At 39.0% G+C, this 13,423-nt stretch overlaps 1 protein-coding gene across 7 annotated transcripts in view; it reads left to right on the top strand.

Annotated features, from left to right (window-relative positions):
- si:ch211-26b3.4 (connector enhancer of kinase suppressor of ras 2) overlaps nucleotides 1-13,423 on the top strand; it is a 165,074-nt gene that overhangs the window by 67,229 nt on the left and 84,422 nt on the right. For all 7 annotated transcript variants that reach the window (XM_061901756.1, XM_061901752.1, XM_061901755.1 and 4 more), the window contains exon 5: nucleotides 4,029-4,070. In XM_061901756.1, coding sequence (XP_061757740.1) covers nucleotides 4,029-4,070 — 42 coding nt within the window. The remainder of the gene's footprint in view (nucleotides 1-4,028; nucleotides 4,071-13,423) is intronic.

The following is a 13,423-nucleotide window of genomic DNA, read 5'->3' as shown; positions in this document are numbered from 1 at the left end:
AACACTGTCTCAACACTTGGCGGGGACACAAGCACTCAAGCAGCACTTGTAGCAAGCTCATCTAGTCCAGTGTGTCTTAAATAACGTTGTTGGGCAGCGAGCCTCCCATGGAGGGGCCGCCAAAAATAATCTAATTCTCAGCCCAAATCAGGATGGGCTGCAGCAGCACTTAGTTGTAATACACTTTTCAACCACTTGTGGCAGTGATGACAATATCAAATCCTTTGCACTCTATGTATATGAATATATATATATGTGTGTGTGCGTGTATATATATATGTATATATTATTAGTCACGTCCATTTTTTATTTTAGCACTGCGTAATTGTATGTAAATCTTTTTCATCCGTTTTTGAGTCCCTTCTTTTGCAGTATATTTGATTAATATTGATAGTTGTAATCTGCCTCACCTAAACTTTGATAATAATCTTTGTGATTAATGGGGAACATTATCACAATTTCAAAAGGGTTAAAAACAATAAAAATCAGTTCCCAGTGGCTTGTTGTATTTTTTTAAGTTTTTTTCAAAATTTTACCAGTCCCGGAATATCCCTAAATAAAGCTTTAAAGTGCCTTATTTTCGCTATCTTCGAAACCACTATCCATTTCCCTGTGACGTCATACAGGGCTGCCAATACAAACAACATGGCGGTTACCACAGCAAGATATAGCGACATTAGCTCGGATTCAGACTCAGATTTCAGCGGCTTAAGCGATTCAACAGATTACGCATGTATTGAAACAGATGGTCGGAGTATGGAGGCAGATAGCGAAAACGAAATTGAAGAAAAAATGTAAGCTTTTGAGCGAATAACTATTGACGCTATTCGGGCATAGCTTGGGTATACCTAATGAAGTGGCCCATAGCATGGCTGCCTTATGTGCAGACCAAACGATCAGGACTTTCGCATCTTGTGACACTGGAGCAACTTAAATCCGTCGATTGGTAAGTGTTTGTTTCGCATTAAATGTGGGTATCTAGTTTCAAATGTACATACAGCTAGCGTAAATAGCATGTTAGCATCGATTAGCGTAGCATGTTAGCATCGATTAGCTGGCAGTCATGCCGTGACCAATTATGTCTGATTAGCACATAAGTCAACAACATCAACAAAACTCACCTTTGTGATTTCGTTGACTTAATTGTTGCAAATGCATCTGCAGGTTATCCATACATCTCTGTGCCATGTCTGTCTTAGCATCGCCGGTCAAATGTGAAGACACTCTGGTACATTCAATGGGGGTCTGGCGGCAGATTTCTTGCCAGTGGTGCAGCTTGAATCCCTCCCTGTTAGTGTTGTTACACCCTCCGACAACACACCGACGAGGGATGATGTCTCCAAGGTTCCAAAAAATTGTCGAAAAAACGGAAAATAACAGATCTGAGACCCGGTGTTTGTAATGTGAAAATGAATATGGCGGGTGTGTTACCTCGGTGACGTCACGTTCTGACGTCATCGCTAGAAGACCGATTAACAGAAAGGCGTTTAATTTGCCAAAATTCACCCATTTAGAGTTCGGAAATCGGTTAAAAAAATACGTGGTCTTTTTTCTGCAACATCAAGGTATATATGCATAGGTTTGGTGATAATGTCCCCCTTTAAGATATTCCTTCATATCATTTGACAAGGTTTATCCTGTAAACTGTAAATAGGTTTGATATAAATATCAAGTCATAACTGGACAGCAGTGTTATTATCCATTCACTGTTAAATGTTAAATAAAAAAATGAGATCGTATGATTAAAAATTTCAACATATATCAACACCTGAAACCCCCACTAAGGTACTGAAAATTGTATCGATACCCAGGTTATCGGTAATTGGTACTGCATGGGTTCAAATGTGAAAGGTACCCGTCCCTAACAAAAGAAAGTTAGACTTAGACTTAGACTTACACAAACTTTATTGATCCTCAAGGGAAATTGTTCCACACGGTAGCTCAGTTACAAAGGATGGAAAGGGTGAGGGTGGAAATGATAATGCAGGAATTAAGTAGACTAAAATGTACTTAAAAGTACGATTCAGTCTTCGTCTGTCCTTTTGAAACACAATGACAATGATGTTTCTGGTGGGCTGAAAAAATAATACTTACAAAAGTTATCTTTGAAATGATCAAGACTTTGCGAATAACACTTCTGATGATAGTTCACGATTCATATATATATATTTTAATTTTTTCAGAAAAATATTTGTTAACCTCCAAATTGGACTTTTCACAGACATTCAACATACTTAATCAATTTGCATGATACAGATCTAAGTTAAACTTCACATCCCTTGCCCTAGCTTAGGTTTGCATTATCCCTCATTCCCAAAATGAGTTGAACATCTGTCCACTGCCATAGGCTGTTTGCAGCTGAGGGGACAACTTTGCTCTCTCACAGCTGCAGGCAATGAGCTTATTGATTGTCATATCCCATCCTCAGCTTCACTTATGTAGTGCCCTTATCGAGATTGAAGAAGAGGTCTCTCTTCTCTTCATTTCCTGTCCTCGCTCGGCTCCCAATAGCGTCATCATGTAGATTACCTACATTCACACTGGCTGCTTTCATGAGAGTGATTGCACTGTAGAGCGATCTTATTGTTTCGGATAGGAGCTGCGGCTTTTCCTTTGGAACTCTTCCATGTATTCATTGTCAGACCGTGTTTAGCGTGCCCAGAGTCAGTCCTGGAGCAGAGCAGATAAAACCCATCCACTGTCATAAGAGCCGGGGGAGAGACAGAGCATTGGGGCCACAATTGGTCCACAATGGCCCAGATGGACTTGTGGCTGCCAGCGTGCAGCAAGACACGCGATGGGGGTATCGTACACCATACTAATAGATCACGCATGTGTATTAGCTGCTACTGTGTGCATCTGGTGGGCTCAGTGGGCTGCTTTCCCAGAAATAGATTAACAATCAGCTATTGTTAAATAACAATCTGTCAAATTCACACAGTATAATTGATAGCTTCTTAAAAACTCATTCGCACATAGGACTCCTCCATCTGTTATTTGATTAACATATACAGATATCTATACATTTTTTCTTTATACATATAAAAATGTGTATGTTAGGTCAGGAAAAACACAGAGGTTATTTCATACCTACATGCCTGTTTCGCGGGTTTCCCTGCTCTTCAGGGGATTTTAGAATAACAGGATTGTAGGGATGAAATAGCCTCTGTGTTTTTTCCTGACCTAACATATATTCCGCTCTACTCCAGGTATTGAGCTCTGTATAACGGATAAACCACAGAAACCTTGACTATATATTTATATGTTTACATGATAGGGTGCAAATGATAGTGTGGACCAGTGGTTCTCAACCTTTTTTCAGCGATGTACCCCCTGTGAACATTTTTTGAATTCAAGTACCCCCTAATCAGAGCAAAGCATTTTTGGTTATAAAAAAGGAGATTAAGAAGTAAAATACAGCACTATGTCATCAGTTTCTGATTTATTAAAATATAGAACAGTGCAAAATATTGCTCATTTGTAGTAGTCTTTCTTGAACTATTTGGAAAAAAAGATATAAAAATAACTAAAAACTTGTTGAAAAATAAACAACTTAAAGTGCCCTCTTTGGGGATTGTAATAGAGATCCATCTGGATTCATAAACATAATTCCAAACATTTCTTCACAAAAAAATAAATATTTAACATCAATATTTGTGGAACATGTCCACAAAAAAATCTAGCTGTCAACACTTAATATCGCATTCTTGCATTTCTTTTCACAGTTTATGAACTTAAATTCATATTTTGTTGAAGTATTTTTCAATAAATATATTTATAAAGGATATTTTAATTGTTGCTATTTTTAGAATATTTAAAAAAAATCTCACGTACCCCTTGGCATACCTTCAAGTACCCCCAGGGGTACGCGTACCCCCATTTGACAACCACTGGTGTGGACTGCTCATTTCCAATGACAATGAGAACGTTTATCCACCTTGTTTCTCTTTCCTTCCAGCAATATTCCATATAGATTATGCAAGCTAAAGTGCAAAGTTGAAAGTGTTTTTTCTTCTCTCTTTGAACAGGACTGCACTGTTTACGAGACTGAGAATAAGATTCTACACGTGGTGAGTTTCTCCCCTACGTACATTCTGTTTTGCAAATGTCTCTAAATGTGAATTTGCTGCGACATTGTGAAAAAGACAAACAGGGTTAACAGAATTACAATTTTTTTTTATTTATTTCCAAGTCATGATTATTAGGGCATGTACACCTTTCCCATGTTGCACCTGTGGATCAGACCTGGACCATACCCAAGCTCAAACCAGCGAGCACATATCCCCTCTAATTAGGAGTTAATTTGAGCAGAGCAAACCAGCGAGCTAAAAGCCACGAGTTGTCCAGGGCAGTAATAAAGGTAGTGGTCTCAAACTCACTTGCTCATATTATATGGCCGTCTACAGAAGGTTATGTAATTATTGCCGTTGGTTTGTCAGTTAGTTAGTTAGTGAGCAATATAACTCAAAAGTTTCTTAGCGGATTTTCACAACACTTTCAGGAAATTTTGAGTGTGAATGGTTTGGATTGTACTTTGGGCCTGATTCAGATCATACCTTAAATGTTAAGTTATATTTACATTACAGGCTTCAACTTCTGTGTGTCTAATAAAAAACGGACAAATACTGAGCACTGCCATATCAACATTAATGGGCAGGAAATACAGAGAGTATACTCCACAAAATTCCATGGGGTCATCATTGATGAATACCTCAATTTTAAATGTCACATTAGCCATCTGTTAAAAAAAAGTATCCAAATATGTTGGCCTGTTCTTTCACCTTCGTCATTATCTTCCTATTTATGCTCTACTTACCTTATACAAAACTCTCTTTGAACTACATCTAAACTACTGTGATGTCATCTGGTGTAACACCTTTCCTACCTACCTTCCCAAATTAGAATCCATGCAAAAGAAAATTATACGGGCCCTGTCATGGTCCAAGTTTAATGCCCCCACTCATCATCTATTTCATAAATATCATCTCTTAAGACTGACAGAGTTCAATATTTATCAAAATGCTTGTTTAACCTATCAAGTCATTTACAGGCTGAGTCTTAGGCTCTGTAGCTTGTTTCCTATCTACCATCCCCAGCATGCCCACAACACTCGTATCTTAGATCTGATAACAGGTAAACATCGTTTACTGGCTTGTACCGCTCGCAGTGTCGTATGCAGGGGACCAAAGATTTGGAACCAGCTTAATGAGAGCCTCAAGAAGCTGTATCCATTCTCCAACTTCAAAAAGAAACTGAAAACTTACCTATTAACCACATATCTTTAATGCCTCATGTGGGGTAGACTACTGTTGGGTTTTGCATGGTTGAATGAATGTATGTATGTATGTGTATGCTTGCTTTAGTACTATTATCTTGTGTTCATCAAATAGTGTTGTTGTTGTTTTGTTTTTGTTTTTTTTGTTGTTGTGCTTGCTACCATGTTTAAACTTTCCATGTATATATTGTCCTTTTGACTCCTTGTTAAAAGCTTCTTCTAGCTTATTTGGGGGACCCTTTCACGTACCAACATCTTTAAATGATGATATTCACCATTATTGTAATTGTTATATGGTATTGTGAATGAACTTGTAAAATAAAAAATAAAAAATAAATTATGCTAGCGGTCCCGCCTCCATCCACAGAGTCAAAGACAGTGGATCTCAGTTTCTCTCATTCCGTTACAGATACCTGAAAATGTTATGGACAGGTTATGAATCATATTTTAGGACATATTAGAAATGGGATGAAGAACAAGTGATAACATTTTGGGTGTTATTCGGATCACCTTCTGGATTCGGGACTTTACTATTGGGAAGTGGTGCCTGTAGAAGGTCTGCACGCTCCAATTGCTTTTCCATTAAAATACAACATGGTCATTTTCAATCCCACAAGACTCTAAATACAATAAAGGTTAAAACTTAAAAATTAAATCACAAGACACATTTAGCAACTTCCTTTAAGCAAGCTTGTGTGTCTTTGAACGTCTCGTGAAAACTCACATGTCAAAATATATATTTTTTTATATTCTATTTTACGTTTAAGGCGTACCATAGCTCCTAATATCTGCTGGAAAAATAATGAACACATTTAGTCGTGTGGTCAAAATGTGATCCTGATGGTAATACTTTCTGCGGTCTGGCGTCACCCAGACTCCACCTCCAACAGCCCCCAGGTAAATTGAATTTGACGCCCCTGTCTCCAGGGGTCTACGCAACGTTCTAATGGACAGACACTCTAGCTTTCATACACTTCCTCCTGTGTTTGTAGTTACAAGTTACAATACAATTACGCCACATTTTTGCATTAATGCTGAGAAATACTGTAGCATTTAAAACGTTATCATTGCCAGAAATGTATAAACTTACCAGACACATCAATTGATTACCATGAATTGATTAACGTGGACCCTGACTTAAACAAGTTGAAAAACTTATTCGAGTGTTACCATTTAGTGGTCAATTGTACGTAATATGTACTGAACTGTGCAATCTACAAATAAAAGTATCAATCAATCAATCAAAAACAACATTAATTACACCTACGTATGCTTTGCCTAATGAGAGGCTTGCCCCTAATAGGCCAGGTCAAGACCTGTAGCATCCCCTAGTTCCAAATATTTTCATATAGGTACTTTTTTGTATTCATGTTTGCACCAACATATGTGGTTCAGGGGGACATACATTGAACATTCATATTTTAGAGTGCTCTGGGTCTTTTAAAAGATCATGTTTAGCTTCTGTGTACGTGTGAAACCGAGTGAACAGCAAATGTCTGATGCACGCTGACATTTGGATGCGACGCTTCCTGACATTCTAGGTCAGGTAGGAACCAAATGAAAGGCTAGCAGGGGGAGATCACACAAACATGTCTTAGCCAATGAGAATGAAGATTAATAGTTATCATATTGTAATTGTCCAGTGAATGTAACATTCTCTAATCATTTTTTTTTAATCCCAGGCATAAATCTTTGTTTTTTTTGTTGTTGTTTTTTTTAGCATTTGACAGTTATCAGTAATCAGCAACAAAAGTTGTTTAATTTTTTTAGGTCGTTCAATAGATTTTCTGTAAACGTTTGTCACCGGCACATTTTTTAGTTGTTAAGATATGGCTGTCATTTACTATTCTTATAAAACAGATAGGTTGATTGGCAACACTAAATGGTCCCTAGTGTGTGAATGTGAGTGTGAATGTTGTCTGTCTATCTGTGTTGGCCCTGCGATGAGGTGGCGACATGTCCAGGGTGTACACCGCCTTCCGCCCGAATGTAGCTGAAATAGGCACCAGCGCCCCCCGCGACCCCAAAGAGAATAAGCGGTAAAAAATGGATGGATGGATAAAACAGCTATTAACCACACACACACACACACACACACACACACACACACACACACACACACACACACACACACACACACATTATTTTATTTCTTACCTTCTTGGGACCTCCGAAAAATGGCTAGCTCTGTAGGACCACCCTTTCTGGACATATAAATATTTGTAATTACATCATTATTAATATATACATACTATGCAAATATAAAAAAGGTAAGCTTTTAGTATTTTTGTATTTATTTATTTTTTTAATAGTTTTTTTTAATCTTCATTATCTATTTCAAATTATTACAGTATGTGTCCATATAGATATGTATTTATTTTTTTTAAATTATTTTTGGCCAAGGGGTCACAATTGAATTTCTTACACTCACTTGTTATTACATATGTTGGCCAGAGGGGGAGGACTTCAACTTTTTACACACACTTGTTATATCATATGTTGACCAAAAGGTGAGCACTTTTAAAACCGACACAGTCAATTTGAAAAATCCCTTTTTTTTTGGGACCACCCTTATTTTGATAGATTAGGGTGCAAATGAAACAATCTCTATTAGATGCGATGGTTTTCCGTATTGGGACCGTGATTTCGGTCCTAACTTGTTCCCCGGCACTCATATGGAAGGTACTTTACCTTGTTGATGTCTCAAGAGATGTAGAAATACAAGAACATACACACACACGCAAACACACTCACGCTCACAAGTGCACTTGCACACTGGTGTCAGACAGAAGACTACACATGACTCTTGCTAATGTGCGGGAGGTTTATGTGTGAAATCTGGAGACAAAGTGAAAGGAAAAAGAGAGAGGTAGCTGATTTTAAGATGCGCTTGCTTGCTGATCTTTTATACTCAAAATTGAATGAAACACAGGTGAGCTGACTTATCCCACTAAGCTGTTCTCATGACATAAACCCATATAGAAACACACAGTAGCCTAGTATATCAGGTGAAAATTAACAAAACAATACAAACTAACAAAAAAAGCTAGACTTTACTGGACTTTACAAGACTCTCAGCGGCTACTTATTAGTGTAGTGAAAAAAGCCTCAGTCAGTTTGGATTGAAAAGTAACAGTTACACAAGTAACTGTGTTAAAGGGGAACATTATCACAATTTCTGAAGGGTTGAAACCAATAAAAATCAGTTACCAGTGGCTTATTTTATTTTTCAAAGTTTTTCTCAAAATTTTACCGATCACGCAATATCCCGAAAAATGGCTTCAAAGTGCCTGATTTTAAACGTCGTTATATCCACCCGTTTATTGTCCTGTGACGTCACAGCGTGACCACACAGAAACAAACATGGCGGATAGCACAGAAAGGTATAGCGATATTAGCATGGATTCAGACTCGGATTTCAGCAGTTTAAGCGATTCAACAGATTACGCATGTATTGAAACGAATGGTTGGAGTGTGGAGGCAGGTAGCCAAAACGAAATTGAAGAAGAAACTGAAGCTATTGAGCCATATCACGACAGACAGCGGCACGGGAGGAAGCGAGGACGAATTTGGCGATCGCCTTCTAACCAACGATTGGTATGTGTTTGTTGGCATTAAATGTGGGTGGAGGTAAAGGCCGGAAGCAAATATAGCTACAAATGAGGCTAAATGATGCAATATGTACATACAGCTAGCCTAAATAGCATGTTAGCATCGATTAGCTTGCAGTCATGCCGTAACCAAATATGTCTGATTAGCACACTCCACATAAGTCAATAACATCAACAAAACTCACCTTTGTGCGTTCATGCACAACGTTATAAGTTTGGTGGACAAAATGAGACAGAAAAAGAAGTGGCATGAATCACGTCTTAGCCAACATATCCAGGGGGTTTACCTCGCTAGTCTGCGGGAAGAGACTGCCGTCGTCCCTGAATAGCTCGCACTCGGGCAGATTCAGTGGTGGTCTATTTTCCAATATTGCAGATTTCGTTGACTTTATCGTTGGAAATGCATCTGCTTTGAGTGTCGCAGGATAGCCACACATTCTTGCCTTCTCTGTCGTAGCATAGCTGTCGTCGGTAAAGTGTGCGGAACAAACGAGGAACTTTCGCATCTTTTGGCCACTGGTGCAACTTGAATCCGTCCCTGATCGTGTTGTTAGGCCCTCCGACAACACACCGACGAGGCATGATGTCTCCAAGGTACGGGAAAACAGTCAAAAAAACGGAAAATAACAGAGCTGATTTGAGTTGGTGCGTGTAATGTGTTTAAGAAAATGGCGGATCGCTTCATGTTGTGACGTCACGGGTGGAAGGTCATCACTCCGACAGGCTATCAAATGAAAGGCGTTTAAATCACCAAATTCACCCTTTTAGAGTTCGGAATTCAGTTAAAAAAACATATGGTCTTTTTTCTGCAACATCAAGTTATATATTGAAGCTTACATAGGTCTGGTGGTAATGTTCCCCTTTAAGATAGTCCATGGCAGCAGGTGATGAGGTTGGCGGCAGACTGGCCAACCTTACTTTTCAGTCGTATTATTTACTCGTAAAACTGTTGAAGGACTTTAGTTATGCTGATTGTAACCAATTGGTCAGTTTCCCTGTATGTAATTTACGGGATTTATGAATCATTCTCTTAAGAAATGTTCCTAACGACAGACCTACGGGGAAATAAAAGCAGTATTTTGATGTTTAAATAAGGATAGTTATATTTTAAAGCCACAGTATCACAGAAATACAGTACACAATTATTATGATCAATTATGATGGTCTGTATGGTAACCAGTCAATCAGAAATAGGCGCCTAAGAGATATTTAGAGGGTCCACTGAACTTAAATAATGATGTTGTGTCGCGCTTAGAAAAAATTTGATGGAAGGAAATCTACTAGATTGCAAACACCATTTACGGCTCGCCGTGTAGCTAAACACGACATCTTTGATAAATTAAAAAAAAATGAAAATTGTGGATTTTTGGGATACATCGTTTTCTTGGGTCTTAAAAAGAAGTGAAGTGAATGGTATTTATATAGCGCTTTTCCTTAGTGACTCAAAGCGCTTTTACATAGTGAAACCCAATACCTAAGTCACATTTAAACCAGTGTGGGTGGCCCTGGGAACAGGTGGGTAAAATGTCTTGCCCAAGGACACAAAGCCAGTGACTAGGATGAAAGCGGGGATAAAACCTGGAACTCTCAAGTTGCTGGCACGACCACCCTACCAACCAAGCTGTACCGCCCAAAACAAAAATGTACTTTGAAACAAACTGAAAACCAAAACAACGAACCGTGATAAGATCCAAACCATGAATTTTGTGAACCGCTCCACCCCTAGTTAAAAAAATAAAACCTTAATTTTATGGCAAATCAGGAGGGTGAAGTAAGTCATGTCATACATTTTAAAGCTCAAAATCTTATGTAAATGCAAAAAGTCAGGAACATGTGCAATATAAAGCATTGATAATAAGTAGCTAAAAGCAGTCAACACCATCTCTCGCCCCACAACCTTTACCGTGCCCATGGCTGGACTATGAGTACTTTAGTACAGTGTTTTTCAACCACTAGTGTGCCAAGGGATACAGTCTGGTGTGCCGTGGGAGATTATCTAATTTATCCTATTTGGGTTGGAAATATTTTTTAGCAAACCAGTAATTACAGTCTGCAAATGATGTGTTGTTGTTGTTGAGTGTCAGTGCTGTCTAGAGCTCAGCAGAGTAACCGTGTAATACTCTTCCATATCAGTAGGTGGCAGCAGGTAGCTAATTGCTTTGTAGATGTTGATACAACGGGAGGCAGCATGCAGGTAAAAAGGTATTTAATGCATAAACAAGAAATAAACAAAAGGTAAGTGCCCCTAAGAAAATGCATTGAAGCTTATGGAAGGCTATGCAGAACAAAAATAAAACTGAACTGGCTACAAAGTAAACAAAAACAGAATGCTGGACGACAGCAAAGACTTACTGTGGAGCAAAGATGGCTTCCACAATGTACATCGGAACATGACATGACAATGTCCCCACGGTGAAGGATAAAAACAAAGTAGATCCGGGAAATATTACTCACAGGAAAACTCAGAGAAAAATCCACTGAAATAGGAGCGCAAGACAAGAACTTAAAGACTACACACAAGAAAACAGCCAAAAAAGTCCAAATAAGTCAGGGTGTGATGTGACAGGTGGTGCCAGTACACCTACTTTGAGACAAGAGCTATATTGATACATGCTTGGTTATGCTTTAAAGTCATATCCAACAATTGTGACGACAAATTTTTACTGTCAACTGAGTTTAGTTTTTTAATGATTTCTGCTGGTGGTGTGCCTCTGCATTTTTTTAACTCAAAAAATGTGCCCTGGCTCATAAAAGGTTGAAAAATACTGCTTTAGTAAACCTTCCCGATGACGACTTCAAGAGTGCCAGCTCTTAGCTCGGTGGTCAGCACTTGCCTTTCATGCAGATAACCGGGAATGGGATAAAGGTAGCGGCCTGGACCAAGTGGGTTGCATCCAGTTCTCTCCATGGCAACCGACGGTCAACTCTACTCTACAGTAAAAACAAGGAATCCATTGTTCAGGGGCCGTAGCTTAATCTCCAAATGGAGGTCAATCCAAACGGCAAAAGGATAGTTTGTATTCAGCGTGTGGTTCAGTGGTTCTGTATACTCTGGTCAGCCCGGGTGTAGTGGGAGTTGTACGTTTGTCAGCTTCCACTTAATAATGCAAAACTCCCTGCTCTGCTCTGCTCTAGACTACAGCCTAAAGCAATCAGATGGACAGGGATAGTGTGTGTGTGTGTGTGTGTGTGTGTTTGTGTGTCCGTGTTTGTGTGTGAGGGACAGCGTAGTGCATGAGTCTGTGTGTCTGATGGAGCATGAAGTGTGTATAAGTGTATGTGTTTTTATGCGCATTCATGCATAAGGATGAGTACTCTTACGTAACACTGTCCTAGTTGTGTTTTCCTTCCCCTGGTTTTCTACACTGGACTCCCACTTTTTTTTTTTTTTTTTTTACCTCATGCCCTTTCTATTTTTCTCATTTTCCTCTCCTATGAGTGCTCTTTACAAGTTCGTAATTGGGGCCAAGTAAAGAGTCATGCATGTGCAGTTCATGGTGTGTGCGTATGGTAGGGAGGAGGGTGCAAGCATGCAGCCGGAACCTAATCCATCTGGCAGCGTACTATGTCTGGCTTTCTGTTTGACTACTCTTAAATCTCAGGCCAACCAACCACATAAATTAACTTCTCCATAATCTGCGCTCTGATTGTCCAGAAGCGTGTCGGATCAAGGCTGGGTGTGTCAGCAAAAGGGAAATCGCAACTGCACTCTGGTGACTTGCCTTTTCGTGCCATGTTCCGTGTTAATCCCAGGTCAGAACTATTAGTCTGATGATCAGAGCATGAATAAAACCCCGACATTGGCCCTCGCTGCAGTTTCCACAGATGTAGATGTGGGCTATTTATGGCGCCAATGGCTGGATACGATAATCATCTTGCACTTACAATGGGGCAAAAAAGTATTTAGTCAGCCACCGATTGTGCAAGTTCTCCCACTTAGAATGATGACAAAGGTCTGTAATTTTCATCATAGGTACACTTCAACTGTGAGAGACAGAATGTGAAAAAAATCCAGGAATTCACATTGTAGGAATTTTAAAGAATTTATTCATAAATCATGGTGGAAAATAAGTATTTGGTCAATCATTCAAAGCGCTCATTGATGGAAGGAGGTTTTGGCTCAAAATCTCACGACACATGGCCCCATTCATTCATTCCTCAACATAGATCAATCGTCCTGTCCCCTTAGCAGAAAAACAGCCCCAAAGCATGATGTTTCCACCCCCATGCTTCACAGTAGGTATGGTGTTCTTGTGATGCAACTTAGTATTCTTCTTCCTCCAAACACGACGAGTTGAGTTTATACCAAACAGTTCTATTTTGGTTTCATCTGACCGCATGACATTCTCCCAATCCTCTGCTGTATCATCCATGTATCCATTTTGGTATATATTCTTTTCAAATCTAAATAAAAAAAATGTGTATCAATTGTATTCGGTATCCCAAGTGTATGGAAATGGGACAACTTTAAATTGATACATCTTTGAATTTGTGTTGTCAAATGTAAAAAATATAGAAACATTTTAAATCAGATTAA

Source organism: Nerophis ophidion, linkage group LG05, assembly GCF_033978795.1.
Source record: "Nerophis ophidion isolate RoL-2023_Sa linkage group LG05, RoL_Noph_v1.0, whole genome shotgun sequence".
Taxonomy (NCBI): domain Eukaryota; kingdom Metazoa; phylum Chordata; class Actinopteri; order Syngnathiformes; family Syngnathidae; genus Nerophis; species Nerophis ophidion.
Note: the sequence above shows the minus strand (reverse complement) of the source record. Positions and strands in the feature narration are given on the sequence as shown.